This window comes from Jaculus jaculus, chromosome 2 (assembly GCF_020740685.1).
Source record: "Jaculus jaculus isolate mJacJac1 chromosome 2, mJacJac1.mat.Y.cur, whole genome shotgun sequence".
Lineage (NCBI taxonomy): Eukaryota > Metazoa > Chordata > Mammalia > Rodentia > Dipodidae > Jaculus > Jaculus jaculus.
Window position 1 is genome coordinate 185,884,916 of NC_059103.1, and position 20,793 is coordinate 185,905,708.

At 38.7% G+C, this 20,793-nt stretch overlaps 1 protein-coding gene across 6 annotated transcripts in view; it reads right to left on the reverse strand.

Annotated features, from left to right (window-relative positions):
• Trps1 (transcriptional repressor GATA binding 1) overlaps positions 1-19,353 on the reverse strand; it is a 250,228-nt gene extending 230,875 nt beyond the window's left edge. The window contains exons 1-2 of one of the 6 annotated variants that reach the window (XM_045143805.1): positions 19,084-19,353; positions 4,562-4,621 (exon numbers count right to left, since the gene is read on the reverse strand). Coding sequence is in view for 1 of the 6 variants with exons in the window: in XM_004661382.2 (XP_004661439.2) it covers positions 18,388-18,397 (10 nt within the window). In the remaining 5 variants the exon portion in view is untranslated. Of the gene's footprint in view, positions 1-314; positions 338-4,561; positions 4,622-12,043; positions 12,059-15,028; positions 15,052-18,387; positions 18,465-19,083 lie in introns of those variants that run through there. The other 5 variants (XM_045143806.1, XM_045143804.1, XM_004661382.2 and 2 more) reach the window with 5 other exon arrangements.
• Between the last annotated feature and the right edge of the window lie 1,440 nt (positions 19,354-20,793).

The window sequence follows — 20,793 nt, forward strand, 5'->3', positions numbered from 1 at the left end:
TAAGTTCAAATCCTGACTTCTGCTTGCTCCCTATTATACTCTGGACAATTCCTTAAGCTTCTCTGAGTGCTCCCTCCTTTCTGTAAAATGAAGATGACAGCACCATCTATCTCAGCTGGGACAATACACTCAGCAGACAGGACAGTACACTCATCAGCGTGCTTCACAGATATGTACCACACACCTCACTGTAAAGGCTCTGGATAAAAGGCTAAGTTCTAGGCCAGCAGCCTTTCTTCCCTAGACACCTCGCTCACCTAGGACCCGTACTGTGACCACTTTTATGCAGCCATCCGTGCTAGTTCTGCACTTACCAGCAGTTGTTCTGACTCGGAGCTCATTTCTATGCAAACTGTGTCCACCCTTTGAGCAGTTTGCATGCCCTCTGCTCTCTGATTTTCACAAGTGAAAACTAAGCCCAACACATTTAATAATGTCCTCCTTCCCTTCATTAAAGAGTACCACACAGCTTTAGCAGACAGGAAACTGGCCCAGCACACATGCTGTCCAGCTGGCCAACAGAGGCATCTTGAGCAGCACCCTCTCCTACATACACACTCTGATAAGGAACATTTTAATGGAGCCAAAACATACATTTCCTTCCTCTATTTCTGCATTTAACAGACATAGAGCCGAACAGTCCTGTCAGGGATTGTGAAAAAGCCAAAGGGTTTTTAGGCCACCACAGCTACCAGTACTGCAAGGCTAAATTTTGCCTACACACTTTCAACCAAAAGTATGCACCCTTTCAGCTGTGGAAAAGTACAGAGGATTTAAAAACCCCTACTTATGAACCAGAGTGCAACTTCAGTAGAACTCGTCCTAATGTCATTTAAAGAGTGTGCAAACTGCAGGCAGAAATTACTTCTAAAAATGCAACCATCTCCTTGAAAGGTTTGTAAAGTATCAGACAGATATAAGGTGACATCAGAAAAGTTTGAAAAGTGCAATTAGCTAAGGTTCCTAGGAAGCTCCAAAATGTTCTGGTTGTAAGGAAGAAATAGATAGGAATCCTACAAGTAAGGAACCATCCTACAAGCAAAGAAAGTCACCAAATACCTTGATTTCTCCTACGTGGTTCTCTGTCCATATGGGTTGAGGAACATACAATAATGACCAACGCATGATAGCTTTCCAGAGCTGTTTAAAGTGACACGTATGGACTTAAGAGAGTCTTGTGTTTAATCAAGGGACTTCCTAATTCTCAGATAAAAACAATATTTCAGGAAAAAAATTGAGAAGGTCAAGGATATGGCCTTAGTAGTAAATTGGTTCTTAGCTCTTTATGAAATTAAAAGTGATAAGTAAATATCAAATATTCAGAAATTTTGGTGCATTCAGATTATTACCACATGAAAAAATGCTGTATCAGCTATAATTCAGTTATCACTTTATTGGGCATTTCTCAAAACACAAGAATATTTTACAAAGCAAAGGGAAATCCAACATTCTCTGATTGCTTTAAACCTGGGCGTCTTAACACAGTGCTGGCTTGGTTCTGCTGAGTTCCTGGCAAAGCTTACTCCTCAATCTCCTTGTAGATATTCTGAAGATACAAGTCATCCTTGCTCTCTTAGTACCCAAGCACAGAACCACATTTCAAGAAATGTTCACCTTGAAGCCAATGTAAAAGCCGCTGTACTTAAGCAACACAACATAACATTTGGGCTGAAAAACCCATTCAACATAAGGATATTTAAACGGCGTATTTCTGACTTAAGACCTTGGAGCCTTCCATCATTATTCTTAATACTTTAACACTTAATTCTTAATACTTTTTTTGTTGTTTTTCAAAGTAGGGTTCCACTCTAGCCCAGGGTGACCTAGAATGCACTACGTAGTCTCAGGGTGACCTCTAACTCATGGCAATCCTCCTACCTCTGTCGCTGAGTGCTGGGATTAAAAGTGTGTGCCACTACACCCAGCTATTAATACAACATTATTAATACTTGCATCCTCGAATACATCACAGTGCAGTACAGACACAACATAATCAAGCAGTCCATGATTCCATTTTGCTATAGTTTTTAAAGGTAGTGGAGCCTCTATGCCTCCATATTACTGAGACAATCCCACGAAGTTAAGTAGCATTAATTATTAAATGTCCAGATAGGAAAGGACACTGCAAAATACAACAGGATAAGTTGTAACCAGTTCTATTATATATGTATGTATGTATGTATGTATGTATATGTATGTGTGTGTGTGTATATATATACATACATACATACATATATACATGTATGTATGTATATATACATGTATATATATACATACACACACACACACACATACACACACCTTAGGAACAAAACGTTAGGGAAAACTTAAAGCACCATCTATTAATTGTGCAATACTATATATAATTCTTTCCCTCACTGAAATCTGACAACCCAATTTCACAATTTTCTCAACACCAGGCAGACCTAAGTTTTGCCAGCCAAAGACTTCTTTAACCATGTGCGCATTGAATGCTGAATATGTACGAGACCACTGAGTCCAACGAAGCATTTCGCAGACAACAAAATTGATCTGGGTATGGTCTCACTTTCCTCTGGTACACAATGCCACATGGATTCTAACATGGGCAACATTAAAGCCACTTGGTGCAGAGATGGTTCAATTTAATGTATGTGAGGGGAAGACCTCAGGAAGAAGGGTTATGGAAGAAATGAGGGAATACGTATTGTTAAGGCTAAATAACAAGTAGTAGATTAAGACGGAAGAAGGTGCACAAATGTGGGATTGGGAATGTTCTGGAAGCATTTAGCACTATATTGACGACAAACATGATATTATTCAGATAGAATAGGTAAACAGAACCAGTGTAAGTACCCTTAATGTTAAAATAATGAGGAGAAACAAGTTTATGAGCAAGTCCTGATGGAGGCGGAAGGCCAGGGGGAATTAAAACACATAGCCAGGTTAGGTCTAGAGATGGCCACTCTCTGATGATTTCATATGGATGAAAAGCTGAACGCATTCAATCCTCAAGGAAAAGAACGGACATCAATAAGAAAATCAAGGGCAGACAACATACAAGAGTGGCAGGTTATGAGGCTCTGGAAACCAGGACAGAAGAAACACCAGAGTATGTGGCTGATGGTATCCAGCTCCACCGAGCAAGGCAATCAGATGGAAAGACTGTGGAAGCTTGGTGCCATGAGGTCTCTGAGGACTGCTATACACCAGTGTCAAGAAACAGAAGAGCCTGGCAAAATTCACTCCATTGACTGATGAAAAACTATAGAAAATTCAGGGATTCAAGATGTTTTCTACTCAGTTATTTTGTATCTGGTTAGTTTTAACTTGTATCTAAAAAAAAAAAATGGAGAATGGATTCCATATTTAACTTTGAAACATTGGAAGTAACAAATCTCAAATAGAATCTTGACTTACACCTATACAAGATGAAATTCATTCAAAAATAAATAAAAAGTCGCCTTTTGTATTTTTCTAAGCTGTCAAAAGCTACAATATTTGTTGACTCTTACCTAATACCCATCATTTCAGTACTAGCCTATCTCCCAGCTCCTTAGCCATAGATGACCTACAAAGCATCACTTGGACTTTTCCTACATTCCAAGAAAGCGCCATAAACAACTACAACAGGATTATAACCCATTTAACTACCTTCTATAAAACATCTAAGATACTCTTTGTTCACAAATATGTGTCATGAGAACAAGTAGAAAGTAGTTTTAAAGAATGTCTGAAAGGAATTTTCCAAAAGTAGGTGAGTATATTAACATAACTGTACTTCAGGATAAAAGAAATTCAAGCATATACTAATGCTGCTATATCCAGAAAGCAAGTCTTTAAAAAATGAAAAAGAAATGCTATGTAGATAGTCAAGTACAAAATACATTTAAAACAACATTCATAAAACCATTAAGAAGAATAAGGGTGAGGCTGGCTTTTATATTGTTTTCTATAGCTGAATCAGGTGTTAGCTTCAATATTTATGTGAAATCATAATTTATAGTTTAAGTGAAAAACTAATTCAAAATGTATAGCAAGGGCAGGAGAGATGGCTTAGCAGTTAAGCGCTTGCCTGTGAAGCCCAAGTACCCTGGTTCGAGGTTCCATTCCCCAGTACCCATGTAATCCAGATGCACATGGTAGTTCATGCATCTGGAGTTGGTTTGCAGTGGCTGGAGGCCCTGGTGTACTCATTCTCTCTTTCTCTCTGCCTCTTTCTCTCTGTGTCGTTCTCAAATAAATTAAAAAATAAGCAATTTTTTTTTAAATGTATAGCAATAAGAGTCAGAAAAAGAGAAAGAAGTGATCAGACAGTAGGCTGGTCAAACCAAGGAAAAGATTTTATGTGGGATGACAAGTCATAATGGCTTCTTCACTCACTGGAGAAGTAACTTCTGACCACTGCATTGCTCTTTGGTGTAACTGATGTCAAGCTGAAAAATATTACATTTTCTATAAGCAAATGATTTCATTTTAAAAGAGTAACTATTTATGAAGCATTTATAAAAGTTTCCTCCTAGAAGAAACACTAAGGAGAAAAAAAATGAGCAAACCGAAGACAAAACCAATAAACACCTACCGTCTGGTGAAAAGACAAAGCCAGGGAAAGCCTTGAAAATGCAAGCATGGTGTCTTCACCCTGCAAGCAGGAGGAAGGAGATTCAGACAAAGGCCTGCATGAGGTCAAGCCATGTCCAAGGTCCTGCAGCTCCTCTGGCCTTGCAGTCCCTTCTGGAACTACCTCCAGGACAAGCAGGAATGTCCAGCTCAACACCTTGATGCAGGACATTCACCACAATTCTCTTAAGCCAGAATGGAAGCACTGCGACTGTAACCTGAACATTTGACTTGTGAGGGACAACAGCTGCATTCGTCCATAGATGATAGAACTATCAGGTCTAACCTAAGAAGAAACAAGGGTTTTACATTTTCATGCTTCAAAGGTCTAAAACAGAATTCTATCTTTCCAATGCAACTAGGTAACTGGTGAAAGTTTAATTATCATCAAGAAATAAACAATTACATACATGTTATAAAGTATGGATCATGATTAGGAATGTCAAGTGAAGAAATTGTAAACCAATAGGGTTATTAAATTTATATCTCAAAGCATATGATTTTTAATATACTTGAAACCAAAATATCAATCATTCAAAATACAAGACTGACACGAAAAACATTTATAATAAATTAAGTATTCTTAGTATTCTTTTGGTAATTTTTCTTTATAAATGGTGAGAACTTTGTGGAAAGTGCCTTGAATGTTTTCACAAACACATTTGAATAATCCATTGCACACATCAGGTCTAATCTCAGACATGCACACTATGATAAAGATAAGAGTCACAATGCGAATGGATCATTTTGGAAAATGGCCTCTACATAGACAAATGTTGAAGGTATTATAAAGAGAGAAGAGTAGCATAAATTCACTTTTCATGAATGGCCATGTTTTAGCCAATGTTTGAGTTCCAACTAGATTTTCAATTAACTCATCCAAAGAGGTATGTGACCCTAAGGATGTCTGAAAGAAACTTCAATTTTCTTTAGAAAGTCTAACCTGTGATAATTTTGATATTACATTGTATATTCCTGTATCTTCAAAAGAAACTTAGATAAAGAAATATATCAAGTGACTCATTACATGATCATCAAATAACATTGACTGCCTATGCATGACACTTTCATTCTTTTCTCTTAGCCATTTTCAGGAGGCAAAAATGAATATTGGATATTAAATATTAAGCAGATCTTCTCAACCCACATGGAAATTATGGAGTAATTAATTTATTCTTAAAATGGGGATCAGGTACGTGTTTACTCCATCATCCAAATTGTAAAAACTACATGTTCTCTCTTTGGTATTCTCCTTTCTTAAGGTAAGATGATTATGCTGGGATGGAGAGTAGCTCAGGTTCTACCTGTCATTCAAAACAAAATATGATCCCTATAGTAACCCTGAATACATGGGATTCAGAGATACATAAACAAAAAGATCAAGGAAAACACAAACAGCCAGACTCAGAATTGACCTGCAAAGCAAAGGCAAGCCACTGGTGGGGGTTGGGGGGGGGGGGTTCCTGCCAGCCTCTACTTCTCCATAAGACCACCATGAAAAGTGTCTCAGGCACAGGATAATATTTCATCCTGTTGTGGAATGCAGTATACTCCTATGCGCACAGTGTGCCCATCAGGAAAAAAAAAATATGGGGCATGGTTTTTAGAACCAAATCACAGAACTAAGAGAATTCTCTTAGGCTAGTTTACCCTATGTGTACCCTCAGGTAATTAAATTTATGCATTCTTTTGTATATGGCTTTCTCAAAACCACCTGTTGTATTGGCTCTGAAAGTTAGCAAATGTCTAACTGATCGTCTTTTGTCAAAATAAGGTCAAGCCACTATTTCTACAACAGCACTCACACATACAAACCCTCATTTTCTTCAATATTAGAAAATGACCCATTAAATTTTTCATTCTTTATCTGTAACTAGAGGCTTCAAATTAAAACTAAAAACACCATTATAATTCTGTTATAATCCAAATGTGCAAGGTTTTAAAATTGCTTTCAAAATAGAATATTAAACATGAATCACATCATCTTAATTCCACAACACTACTGTGATTACACTGCACCAAAGTTTTGGCAAAAAGCTTGCCTGACATCATAGAAAACAAAGGAGGAGGAGATTGTTGGGAGCAGTCACATTTCTATCAGCAGACACCCAAATACTGTTAAATACATTACATTGGGAATGGGAACAATGTGGTCTCCCCCTCCTCAGACCAATTCCTCTTTTCAGGGAACCAGGTAGGGAGGTGTTATAGATACTAAGTTCACAAACTGGTATCTTCTTCTTCAGGATCAAATGAATTCAGTCCAAATAAAAACAAAAATATTTCCAATACATTAGCAGAGCTGTCTTCTCTCTTATTTGTTGTATATATAACTAGAATTTAGAATGGTGATCTGTTTCATCTTGGGCACAGCAGTAAGTTAAAAAAAAAAAAAAACAGGTGAAAACCGAGAAACCTTAAGGATCGTCCCATTTAACATAGGTCTTAGGCAAGCCACTCTATGAACACATGCAAATCTAACCCACTGCATTGAAAACGTTTTACATTTTGTAATCCTCTTAATTGAATTCCACAAAGCAAACTTAAATGGAAATAAATGCTTACTAAAGTTATTTTTGTTTTCTTTCAAATTTTGTATGCAAAATACATAAAATATAAATGAAAAACTAAATGTCATGTTGTTTTAAAAAGTTTACAATTTTAAATTACCACAAAGAATTATTGCATGATTCTTCCCAAGCCACCCTTTTCTAAAGCAAAAATAAAAGTGTGAAAATGACACATAAAAGGATTTCTCTTTATAAAGGTTCCTTACAAGTGACCAGAATAAATTTTAGGGTGTGGCAGGACAGCTGAAATCTTAATGTGTAAATTTCAGATGCATGAGAGTTTTTCAAAAGAGAACACAAAAGAAAAAAAAATGTATACATATATATATATATATAATTAATGTAAAATTAATTTGAATTTTATGGGAAATAATAAGGGATCTATAATTTTAAAAGGCTGAAGATATGAAATACTTCTCCTTTCTAAAAATGGCTTTTAGAAAAACACTTATTTCAAAATCAATGGACTTCAAGCAAGAGAATTTGGAAACCATTTCCCTAAAAACCAATCCAAAATGCAGGATGTCAATTTGGAAATAATGGCAGCACATTTTGCTTTAAAAATCAAAAACTTTTTCAAGACAAGAATTCAAGTTAACATCCTAGTGATTAACTCTGGGGCTGCTTAGCCAAGAACAACTTTCGGCACTTAAAACATAAAACTGTCAGTTTCCTCTGCTTGGAGACAAAACATGCAAAAAGCAAACATTCACTGCTGTATTTTCCTAGACATGAATGATAGAACCAATTTTTATAAAAGGTGACTACTCTATATTTCTACCTATTACATCTGTCATGTCATAGACCTGAAAATTCAGTTGCAAACCCCAAACTTAGAAGTTCCCTTAAGAGAGAGCTACTCTTCTATTTTGTATTATTCTCTTACCCTTGATAAAAACACAATCATTTATTGAACTGTTATAACTCTTTGGGCAAATATGTTAAATCATTTGTGCCTCATGTCGCTGAATACAGCAACATTCAACAATAAACTTCTGAAGACCTTAAGGCATTGATGGCATGATGGTTGCCATTCTGATCTTGAACATCTAAATCACAGGAATAGTAAGGATTTTATGAATATTTTTCTTCTCTAAACAAACATAATACATACTTCTAGCATCACCCATGACTGAATGGTCCAATTTTTATTTATATGTTTGGAATCCAATGTTGGGAAGAAGCACTGACTAAAAGTGCCTTCATCCTTCTGCCAGAAATGTGTCACAGCGGGTGCTTATAATTATTTCCAAATTACACCACAACTTTATTTAATTCCATTCAATGTAGTTTCACAGATACAAAGTGGCAATGGCCTGCTCTACAGTAAACAATAAAATCAAATTATCGCTTTACTGTATCTAAGCTTCATCTCCTTCTTATACCACTTACATATCTCTGAGTACTGTAAAGGAGTATAAACACTAATTCTACGTCTAGCTCACTTTTTTCCACTACAAGTGTAAATCCTTATCCTTCCAGAAACTGAAGAATTAGATCTCACACAAAAAATGGGAGCAAATGAAAAACGGTAATAAAGCATTGGCAGAGTAAGCCAGAGGAAGCATGCTTGGTCTCAGCATAATTTTCTTCAGCATCCTAAAATAAGCGGCGTCACGCAGCCCGTGATCTCTGCTTACTCTTCTGAAAACCATCCAGAGGATTTTCAGAAAGGAAGAATTCTGGTTGTACTTCCAAATGCCAAATTAACTTAAAGGACCTTCTAGTCCTGAAGGAAAAGAGCACAGTAGCTCACCAGAAGCTACAGAGCGCTTTCTGTCACGCGAAGCCAAAACTATTAGTGTGACCCCAATGGGGCTTATCTGCAATTCCCAAGGACCACAGGCAAAGAGGTCAAAGTTTTCTGTGTCAAAAAATATATTAATAAATAAGGGCATATGCTGCAATAATGCCTTACAGTGTCAGGAACTGTACAGTATGCCCTTCTCTCTTGTTCAGATACATAAAATCGAAAATATAGAAAACACACATATACTAATATGTACCTGATTTTCTATTTTTATCATTACTAATCTCATTTTGAAGGTTTCTATCTTTGCAATTGATAAGCCTAATTCGTCTTGAAATGAGATAAACAGAATACATTAGTGTTTGCTATAAGAATGTAAATAATTTTCAATATAAAATGTATGACATGTATACATAAATATAAACAACTTGTAGCACTAAGGGGTTAAGTCTGACGAAGTGAGCATGCATGATCATGTACACAAGTTTCTATAGAAAATATTCACGGATGAATTTTATTATTTGCCTAACAACATTTTCTAAGTGACAGCCCCTACTTACAGCTTCTCAAAATACAAAGAAAAAGCAAAATGTGTTGCAAATAATTAGTCATTCTCTCATCAGCATAAATTATCTTAAGAACTGGATATATCAAACAGACAGTGATGGAATACAGAGTAAAATAAATAGTATACTGTATTCAAAGTTTAGGTAATCGTGAGTTTCTTGTATTAATCTATGACAGCTTGCACACACACACACAAAAACTTAATTTTAGTAAAAAGGTGTAACAGTAATACATCTTATAATTTCATATAAAACAGAAAATAATATTTTATACTGTTAATCACTTGAATGTGTAAGTACTTACACACACTTGTCACTTTAAGTTATTTTCTAAAATTTTCCTATTTCTGCAATAATCTTTTAAAAAGATATGTAACTAATAATAAACGTAAAATCTGTGATTCCTTATCTATAAATTAAAGGTCTGTACATTAATACAAAATATAGCCTTCAAATATAGAAGACACATGATATGAGAGACCTAAGAGGTATTTCAAAAGTAACTGAAAAAGAATTATTAGTCATCCAACAATGAGAATTATGTGAATTGCAAAAAATTAATAACATGGGTCTTGATTAAACAGCATATATGACCAACCTTAAGTCCATGAATTGAATGATATCACTTAGAAGTAGAATGTGCTAGATTCTCTTTCAGCCATATTTAATAGTATCAAAAAGTAATGCAAAAAAAAACCCTGTCAACTTCTTTTAGGATGTCTTATATGTACAGAACTACTTTACAATATTAAAACAAATGGGCTAGTATGGCAGAGCTAAAGACGACGTGTGAACAATGACATCACACTTGAGCATAAGTGCTAACTTTTTTTTTAAGCCAAACTTATTCAGAAGAAAAAGCATAATTAAGTTAGCTCTCAAGTAGGTATTGGGATACCTAAGTCACTAATATAACATGACAAATATTTCTATAATTATGTTATCTCTGAAAATTCCATACAGTGCCCCTAATACAAAAACATTCTTCATAAGGAAGAATACAAATATGTGTACATAGCTATAATAAAGTCACAAATGCAGGGTACAAGTCCATATCCCTAAGAGAATAGTTGAACACTGTCCAGCAATGTTGAAGCCCTCTGCCCCTAACATGTATCGAGCACTAGAGAAATTTAGTTCCCCACACTAAGTCAGCTACATCTATTTACACTAGTTATCGATATATCACTGAGTTACTACACAAATCAATGGAGGAAATGATACCGTGATTCACATAGATTCTCAGAAAGCCATATTGTAGAATCTAATCAAGAAGAATATGTTACATTATAAATGTTCACTTATTTGTAAGCTTCATACAGCTTACCAAATTTTCTAAGTAAAATCAGCTCTGAGGTGCAAACCTGTCCTTCTTTCTTTGCCCACATCTAAGATACCTTTAATATTTAAACAAAAAGTTATTTATCATATTATATCAAATTTATTCTAATTATTTTAATATTCAATTTAGTACTATAATTTTAATATGTTTAAAGCCTGTGATATATATATATACAGTAGATATTAGCAAAGGTGATTATTCTTTACAATGCTATTTACTTTCATAAATACAAAATAATTAAAAAATAAAGCAAGTTTTAACACAAATAAGATAATAATGCTAATTTCAAACTAAAAGGAACAAGAAATGACCTGTGAACACATATATATATTTCTCTATAACACTATCTACTAAAGAATGCTTAAAGAGCACTCAATGAATCATTTGTTTAGTCAAGGGTTGAATAAACTGATATACGTTAACTTCTGAACTTACTTTAAAGTAACTGGAACACTTTCCAGAACCTATTCTGCCTGCGTCAATTACCTAGTTACCAACGTTGTTGTATTATGTTGCCTGACGGAATAGGACATCCAGCAACTCTCAAAACCAGTATTACAAGCCTGGCAAATCACATCACATTGAGGTGACGCACAGAATCCATCACCCTAGGGAAAAAACCATGGAATCACAGTACAGAGTCTTTACATGTTCCATATGATTTCTGCATAACGTTCTGAGCTGATAGACCTGTAAACTAGAACATGCCAGCCCATAAAATAATATATCCAGAAACTGCAAAGTCACTTTACTACACCTCTCCACAGAAATGGGACTTTTCCAAAATGATCTCAGAAACACTTCTTTAAACATACTTCAAGGGGGCATTTTGATTTATAGGGCTTTTTTTTCCTTCTTTTGAAAACTCTTAGTAAAGTCTCAGTAGACCTAAGAATTATGGTAACAAGTGATTCATCATGTTTAACCCCATATTCATTTCAAACTTCTAGATTTTATAAATCAAGACATGTAGCTCCTTAAAAGATTTGAATTTAAAGCATAGTTCATAGTTTAGCACATTAAATTCAACCATCAAGGTGTATCTAAGATATCACATACATACCTCCAAGAACAGGTACACATAGCTGCAATAATATTTAAACACTGTCTATCATGGATACATCAAACGTATACAAGCTCTGCACTGCTAGCTTCCTCTCATATTATAGACAGCCTAGTTTTACCCCCAAAAATGACACAAATCAAAATATGTTACCTTTGTTCAAACAATACTGCTGCTCATTATATAACAGAATGTGCCATCCTTGATTGCTCAGGAACCAAGATAGGGATGGATGCTTGGTGCAGAGGTAGTGTGGAATGGTTTGAGGCAAAACCGAAACATATTGTTTAAGTCAACCTTAAGGGGAGGGAATCATATGCGCAATTGATGGCCTTTTTTTTTTTTTTTTTTTTTTGTATCATCTTCCACAGTGCCTCTGCTGCCCCTCCCCACCATTCCACAGTAAACAAACTGGTGATATTAAAGAAAGGCAGACCAAATGCCTCCCTCTGCCTCTTCCCCCTTCTTGCTAAACTTTATTACGCTCCCCATTTTTTGAAGTAATAAGACAACATTCATAAAATAAAAAATTTTAACAACAGATATATCCCTAACTTGAAATTTATGTATCAAAACTTTGTAAAACAAACAAAAAAAAGTGAATTCAATGAAGATCTACTCCAAGAAACTTGAACTGTGCTGATGTAAACAACATATAGCTTAGTGTCCTGAAGGTTTTCCTGATAAATTCTTAAGTAAAGGAACAGTTGGCAAAGAAGGAATCAGTCAGATGTGAACTAAAGTCGGCAGCTTTCACATGGAAAAAAAACACATGAAGTAAAATCAAAACTGTCAAATTTCTAAGCAGAGAGAACTTCAAGGGTCTGGAATATGTAGAATGCTTTTGATAATTATAAATGTATTAAAGACTCTACATTTCCTCTATGGGACACCTAGTTTTCAGGAAGCATTATTCTTTACCTAGGCTCTAAATAAGATGGGGGGGGGGGGATAATGGAAAATGCCAGGAAAAATTCAAGATGCAAGGCAAGACCTAAGATTTGAAATTCAGCAACGACTCACATCGAACTGTGGATACTCAGTTCTACTCAAAAAATGGGCTGGAGGGGCTCATTTCTGGGTGGAGTATCTTCTCCCAAGGAGGAAAACACTAGCAGAAATGTTTCTATCCCAGAAAACATTTTTCTGCTTTAAAAGTTGCCCTATGTCAATCAACATGTCCAAGATGTCCCTTAACTAGAGAAAGTCTTGTTTGCCGGGGCAAGGTCTATAAGATAGAGAATGACTATTGGGGGGGGGGGTGGAGAAGAAATAAAAAAGAAAGAGAGAAAGAAAAGAAAAAAAATACAAAATTCCTGTAGATAAATTGGGCTAAAAAGTATCATTCCAAATTCTAAGGGGGGAGGGAAATGCTTCCAATAGAAACAAACTGAACCTTAAAATTAATGCTTCCTACCTAAATTGAATTTTGAGTAAGTTTCAACTATTTTTTCTGTCCACATAAAAATGACGAATGTCACAGTTGAACTTCTACCTTTGAGGCTCTCACTAACAGGCGTGGCATTCTGTATATGTACATATTCGCTAGCCTGTCACTGCTGATAGCCTTTCTTAATTCATCTCATTGAAACAAAATCTATTTTTCCAAATAACAAAGAAATGAGGCAACAAAACACCCATTCTCCCCTAAACCTGACCCCAAAACTGTATAAGTTATGGTAACCTGAAATGCACCAGCCATCACAAGGAACAATTGGAGAAACCCAGCAATGCTCAGCAGGGAAGATTTTTAATAACAGATTGAAAAACAAGAATAAAAATAACTGCATCAACAGAGCCTGTCTTCCTCAGGCCACAAGCCCGTTCTTACTTGAACGTTTTTCTTTTTTCTTAAAAAAAAAAAAAATGGCATTTTGGCCACTAAAACCAATCCAGAGCATTATTAAAAGTTAAAAGCTACCAATTACTTCTGTCTGTTCTTTTAAAGCAAAGTTTGGCATTACGTCAGTTGGTTTAAAGAAAACAAGAGAGAGAGAGAGAGAGAAAGAGTAAGAGAGAAAGTTTCCTACTTGTATAAACTGAACCACCAGGGAAGGTGTCTAGCCACTTGTAAAGTATTTACTGCAGGTTTTTAAAGAGCGAGAAACATTTTAAAAATTAAAACTTTTCTTTTTATTTTTAATGAAATATATTTAACAACAAACCTTAACATTTATAGTTCAAAGATAGCTTTGAATCAGAAATGATTTCCAACGATGCTACAAATTTGAAGTGCATAGATAATTTCATCTCTGTTTTAGCTTCTGGGATGTGTGCTCTTAAGAAAAAAATAATACGGGATTACAAAAAGCAGACATTGATGTCGCTACTATAATAGTAATAATAAGTGGAGTCACTACTCAGGCTTCTTCATCTAACTAAATGTTAGCAACTCAAATGATTTTCATCTTTCTGCAGATAGAGTAAAAGAATTTCTCTAAGCCCAAGGATCTATTTCTAACTTAAAACAAGTTCTACATTATCATACCCATCTGAGAAGCAAACCAAAGACCTACAAATTCAGTTCTCAGTGATAAAAGAACCACTGAGTTTCAGGACAACCTAAAGGTGGCGATGATGATAACATTAAATATACTATTTATGAGGGTCATATAAAATAAAATATTCAAAGAAAAAACAAATGACTTCGTACTAATTTACACTCAAGGTTTAGAGTGGCTGTTCTGGTCAGGACTATTTCCTACCAAATAGTAGTATAAAATAATACAGATATTGTAGCCTATTTACTTTAGTAACTTAATTCATACTATTAGGAGACAAATGATTTTGATAATTATAAAAATCACTCCTCATTTTTTTAAATTGAAAATAATGATAAAGTACATTAGGCTTTGCTATACATTACAAACACACTGAGAGAATTATAGTAAGTTTCTACTTGAGCAGTCTACATAAGCATCTAAAAAGGGAGCCCTAAATCTCATAAATCATAACTATTAGGGTAACAAAGAATGCACTTCTTTCTTATATCCAATGATTCATGTAGCTATCCCATAGACAAACAATCAAAGTTTAGTAACCCCCCCAAGTTTAAATAAATTATAAATAAGATAGAGTCAAAACTGTTACCATTACTGTTAGTTATCACTACCAGCAGAAGCAGAAGAAACCTGTTACCTGAAAGCTGGACCAAGGATGAACAGCAGGAGGCAAGCCCATAAAACTTGCTTGTCTTTATCAAATCAGTTCTAACTTGTGAGCTTCAATATTTGGGATAGAACGGTCTGGGTTTATAGTTTGCTATGCCTGCCAAAAACAGATGCAGACTACCACACTAGCTGTCCTGCGGAAAACTAAATTAAGCAGAGGCAAATACCAAGTGGAAAGTTGTCAGTCTGTTGAATGAATGGCTTCATTTTACACACAAGAGAGTATCTTCCTGAGAATATGCTTTAATGGGAGCCAGTAATTTTATTTTAAGTCCATCGCTTATTGCAAAAAATAATTTCTTTCAAAATCAATTACAGATCCCGTCTAGAACTTTCTCAAAGTCTTGTTTGCTTTACACAATAGCACAGTGTTCTGATATTAATTGTTTGCTATCAATGGGAGTACTGAGGTAAAACAATAATGATTTTAAAATACATCACGGAAAGTGATGAAAGGTCAATTATCAATATTGGTCCCAATTTCATGTTCAACATAAAGTTCCTATTCAAAAACTGTTGCAAGTCCTTTCAAAGCTTGCAGTAATATATGTATATATTTATTTCAATAAAGATGGGATTATTAAAGTCCAACACCCTTTAGCTTATTACTTAAATAATATGCAGATATCATTACTGTCAAATTGGGTTTTTATATATAAACACATACACATCTAATAATAATAATAGTAATAATAATAGCAGCAATAGAAGTATCATTGCAATATTAGGATCTTAAAAGTGACTTTCCCACGGATGCATTACTTATTGAATGAAGATTTCCGTATGTGTCTCAGAGAGACCTATAATGGAAATCAGAAAAAATACTTACGAATGTTACATGACTTGAAAGAAAAGTAAAAACAGAATACCAAAGATATGGTAGGGGCATATGTAACTCACTCATCATTAAGTGCACACTGATTGGGATCCTAAACTGCCTAACGAGCAAGTTTGCAGAAATCTGGGTAAAACTGTTTAAGTATTAGTCCTCAGAATGCTGCATTCTGACTTCAGATCCAACTCCAAAGCTACCCTGACACTTTCCTCCTTACCTTTAACAGTACCTTTAAGAGACAAAAGACAAGATCTATCCAGCAGCAGAAACTCTAGCAGCATCTAAAATTCAAAAGACTGGCAAACTTTTTGGTAGACACTTGCTATAGGCCATCAATTGTTTGGAAGAGTGTCAGACGTAGTTATTACATGTGTAATAGTATTCTACACACATACCCTAACATCCACCAGACATATCAGGAAGCCATAAACATCAGCTCAGCAAAGGTTAAAGAAAGAAAGAAAGAAAGAGAGAGAGAGAGAGAGAGAGAGAGAGAGAGAGAAAGAAAGAAAGAAAGAAAGAAAAAGAAAAATCACTGCAAACACAGTCCTAAAGAAGCCTGAGAATGCCTTACATTTGGAGAAATCAAAGCAGAATGCTGGTATCATGACTCTCTTTCCTGCTCGGCACTTTTATGTTCATGTTATTAATACCCAGAAATACCCATCAAACTTTTGCACCTTCACGGCCCTGTCTATTCAACTGACTGGAAATGTTTTCATCTAAGGGCACAGCTTCTAAAGGAAGTTATGAAATCAGCGAAGAGATCAACGAAAAGAGCTGTATGTTCAGCTTGTTAAGATTCAGCATTCCATAAATAAACTTTCACTTAAAGGTAAAAAGAAAAAAAAAGTAAATAAATTTCTCAGAGTGTTAGTATCATTTCCAGACTGTCGTGTCAGCATCAAAACTTACAGGAAACGCTTCATCTTCCCATACAAACCCTGTATTTATTCACAAACCTGGCATACTTGGGGAAAGGGGGGAAAACCCCCCGCACGATTATTATGGATCTTTGCTTTTTACAGTGAGTGAGGGAGTAACTGACAGAGCCTGGTAAGCAAATGAATAGCATGTAAGAAACTCCGCAGCAATGAATTGAAAAACTTTCATTCTCATTTTGTCCACATCAAAAAGGACGGCTACCCACATTACTTTCCTGACTGTCCCTTGCATTTTTATTTCATTTTATTTTTTAACTCTGGTAACCTTTTCTAAATGATCAACTTTCCCTAAAACCAGCAGGGAAGGATCACAATGCCAGCAGTCTATAGGTTTGAGCTTCAGAGCCAGAGCACCCTAAGGAGTTGTTGCAAGGTTCCTATTTATTATGCTTAGCTTTGAGTAATCAAGTTTGAGCCAACAACCAGGCCGAGAATGAGCATTTCTTTGCCATCTTGACTTGGGCCCTGTCTGTGTTTTTGTCTTTGGACTTATAATCTCTCTTGGGCCCTTTCCTGTTCATCAAGAGGATTTACGGAAGTTCAATGAATCTACAAAAGTTCAGTGAATCAGCCTAACTTGTCTGGGATGCAACTACTCCACTCAGCTCACACCTCACTTACCTTGGTTAAACTCTAGCCGTATTTTCCCAAAATAGGATATGGGTGAATAGTTTATCTTAATTTTGATTCATCATTAAGATCTTTCGCTCTTACTCAAAAGCTCTCAAAGTATCAAGTCTCAGGCCTAAAAAGATATGGGGAAGTAAGGCAAGTCCTAAAATGTATTAAGTCCAAGATTGCCTGTGTAGCCTTTGCTGGTCCTTCTTGCCCTCTAACATAAATGGCTTTAGAGTTCTAAGACCATAAAACAGTGACTTCCCTGGGGAAAGGAGAAACAACATCTCAGACAGGTACTTACACACAAAAAAATAAAAATAAAAAATAAATAAAAAAGCTTTCTCAACCACAAAAACTGCTTTACACTTCAAACAGCTCCCACCTCCAACTCCACCTCACCCTCTAACTATTCATGGGGTCCTGTAATCCTGGAGTTACTTTGGTAGGGACAGCTCTGTTTGCCTTGGCTTTTCAAAGATGCATTTCAGACACTAGAGCTCAAACAGGAACTAGACAGAGAGCAAAGCGCCTATCCGCCTGAATGTCCCACCGCTGTCAGGCATTTCATCACCAGCTAGTGTCCCCTGACCCGCGCGACGCATGGCGCATCAACTGCACCGCAGAGGAAGTGTGCCCCTTGCTCAGCCCCTACGGAAGCGCCCTGGCAGCAAGGCCCTGCCACATGGCAGGGACAGGGCACAGACCCCAGGGCCAGGCTGCCCAAAGCTGCTCGGAGGCGGTGCATCAGGGGATGCCGCACTTTCCTTCCTCCACCAGACACAACTGGGCCTTTAAGTGAAAAAAGTTTGAAGCCTGGCTTTGCAAACTCCTGAAAGCCAGCAGCCAATGCTGTGCAGTTTTCCCACTTTGGGGTCCACACGAAGGCCCTTCTAAAGACCCTCCCCGCCCTCCCGAGTTCACCCAACTTACTACTCTGCATGCCGGTGCCTAGTGTGCTCCCCTCTTCTTAGGAGCCCCCAGAAAACTTGCAGCAGCGGCGGTGGCGGCGGCGGCGGCCCCTCGGGTCCAGCCACCTCCAGCTCCTCCACTGCGCCCGGTAGGAGAGAATTAAAATCAGCCAGAAAGAGACAGCGAGGGGGAGTGGGGCTGCGAGGGGGAGGGGGCGCCGGCCTGAAACTTCTTTTTTTGGCAAATGGGGATTTGTTTTTCCTCCTCCCCGGCAGCTGAACTTGACCCTCCTGACTCCGGGGGCTACTGCAGTTTGAAGTCTCTTGGTTTGCAAAGCTCAGATGCCCTCAGACTCACCAAAAAGGAACCAAGGAAGAAGAGAAAGAGGGTGGGGGGGGGGGAGGAAAGAGGGGAGCAGCAGAAAGAAAGAAATCACAAGCGGAAAAAAAAAAGGAAGAAAGAAAATGCATGTGAAACCCGAGAAGCCTGCGCTGGGCTTGCTGCACACTCTCCCTCAGCTTTTTTTTTTTTTTTTTTTTTTTTTTCAAAGAAAGTCACTTTTAATTCCCAGGGCTCCCCGCTCGCTCGCGATCGCCCACATTTTGCGCACCGTGGCGCGGTGCAGCGCTGGCGGCCGCTCGCCCCCGGCCGCCCGGGAGCCCGCGCCCCCGCGGCCCCGCGCCCCCGGCCCGGCCCGCCACGACGCCCCTTCCTTACCTGTTGATTGACCGTCAGGAACACCCTCGGCAGCCCGAAAGATGGTGGCGCGGCGGCCAGAGCCATGAACCGTCTTCTGTTGTTCGCAGAGTTGATCTTGGATGATTGGGGAGGGGGGGAGAAAAAGGTCTTTCCTGCCTCCCCCCCCCTTTCCCTTCCCTCCCTCCCCGCCTTAGAAAAAAGAGAGAGAGCGAGCGAGCACGAGAGAAAGAGAAAGGAAATAGAGCGAGGATGTGCCCGGTGCCGGGTGGGAGAGGGGAGGAGGTGGTGGTGGTGTTTTGGTTTTTTTTTTTTTTTTTGGTTTTTTTTTTTTTTTTTGTATTTGTTGTTGTTGTTGATGTTGTTGTTTAAAAAAAAAAGAGAGAGAGAGAGAAAGAAAGAAAATAGGAAAGCGAGAGCGCGATGGTGAAGAAGCGAGGTCCTGAGGAACCCGCAGCCCCGGGAAATAAAAAAGAAAAAGAAAAAAAGAGGACGCTAGAGATTGCACTGAGATCGGGTCTTTATCAGAAATGTTATCGCTTGTCAGGACCTCACTCTCGGCGCATTACGTCAGTTTCAAGACACCAACACTATTAATATCAAAGGAGCCTTCGCGGAGGAAAGCGCCACCCCAGACCGAGCTGCCTTAAAGAGACAGCGCGCGTCCCCGCGCCGCCGCCCCGCCCGCCCGCCCGCCCCAGCTCCCGCCGCCGCCGCCGCCGCCGCCCGCGGGGACCGAGCCTCCCGCCCGCCCGTCCGCCCGCCCGCCAGCCCCAGCCCCCGCCCCCGCCGCCGCCGCCGCCGCCGCCGCCGCCACAACTTCACCGAGCCCCGGCGCCCGAATGAGCGAGCGCGGCGCGGGGCCGGGACCCGGATACCTTCCCGCCCCGCCTCCCCCCTCCCCCACGGGCTGCGAACGTGCGGGCGGCGAGCGGGCGACCGCGACGAGACCCCGAGCCCTGGGAGGGCGTGCGCGGGGGGGGGCGGGGGGCGTGCGGAGGGGGGGGGCACCCGACGGCCGAGGCCGGGACCTTCTTTACCGCCGCGGGGTGATGGAGGGGGTGAGTGAGGGCGGTGCGGGCGGGGGGGGTGGGGGGTGCGGCGCGTGGCAGCCGCGACGGTGCGCCCCCAGCACACCCGGGATGCTGTCCCGTCCGGAACCATCCCAACAAGTCTCAAAGTGCTTTTTCACCTTTTCCGTGCCCTCTTCCCTCTTCGATGAAAGGACGCGGGGTTTCTGTGTGTGCCTCGGCGCCCTCGCCCCTCCCCCGCCCCGGGTCCCTGGCGAGAAACCTCGGGGACACCTTGGGGGGGGGGGGGGTCGGGGTTTCCCAGGCTGTGGATGGCGAGCGGGCTCCAGGAAAACAACTTGAACTCTGGCTTGAGTTGGAGAAGTGCGAACTGGGGTTGCTATGGATCTGTGAGCCAAGTAGCCAGAAACTCCGTGGGTGCTTTAAGGGGTACCACAAAACAGATCAAAATAGGACCATTATTTCAATAGTGCCAGGTGAATGCCTGCTAGTCTTTGGGGGATTTGAAACAGATAAGGAACTCCAAGTTAGACATGGCATTATGTTTTATTTTTTTTCTAGGTCACATCTCCAAATATTCTTATTGTTAAGGGAAATTGCCTCAACATAAAGTTCACTGAAATGAGCAGTTTTTCTTTTCCTTTAACTTCCAAAGATCAACAATGCATAAAACATTACCATGACAGGATTCAAAGTATAA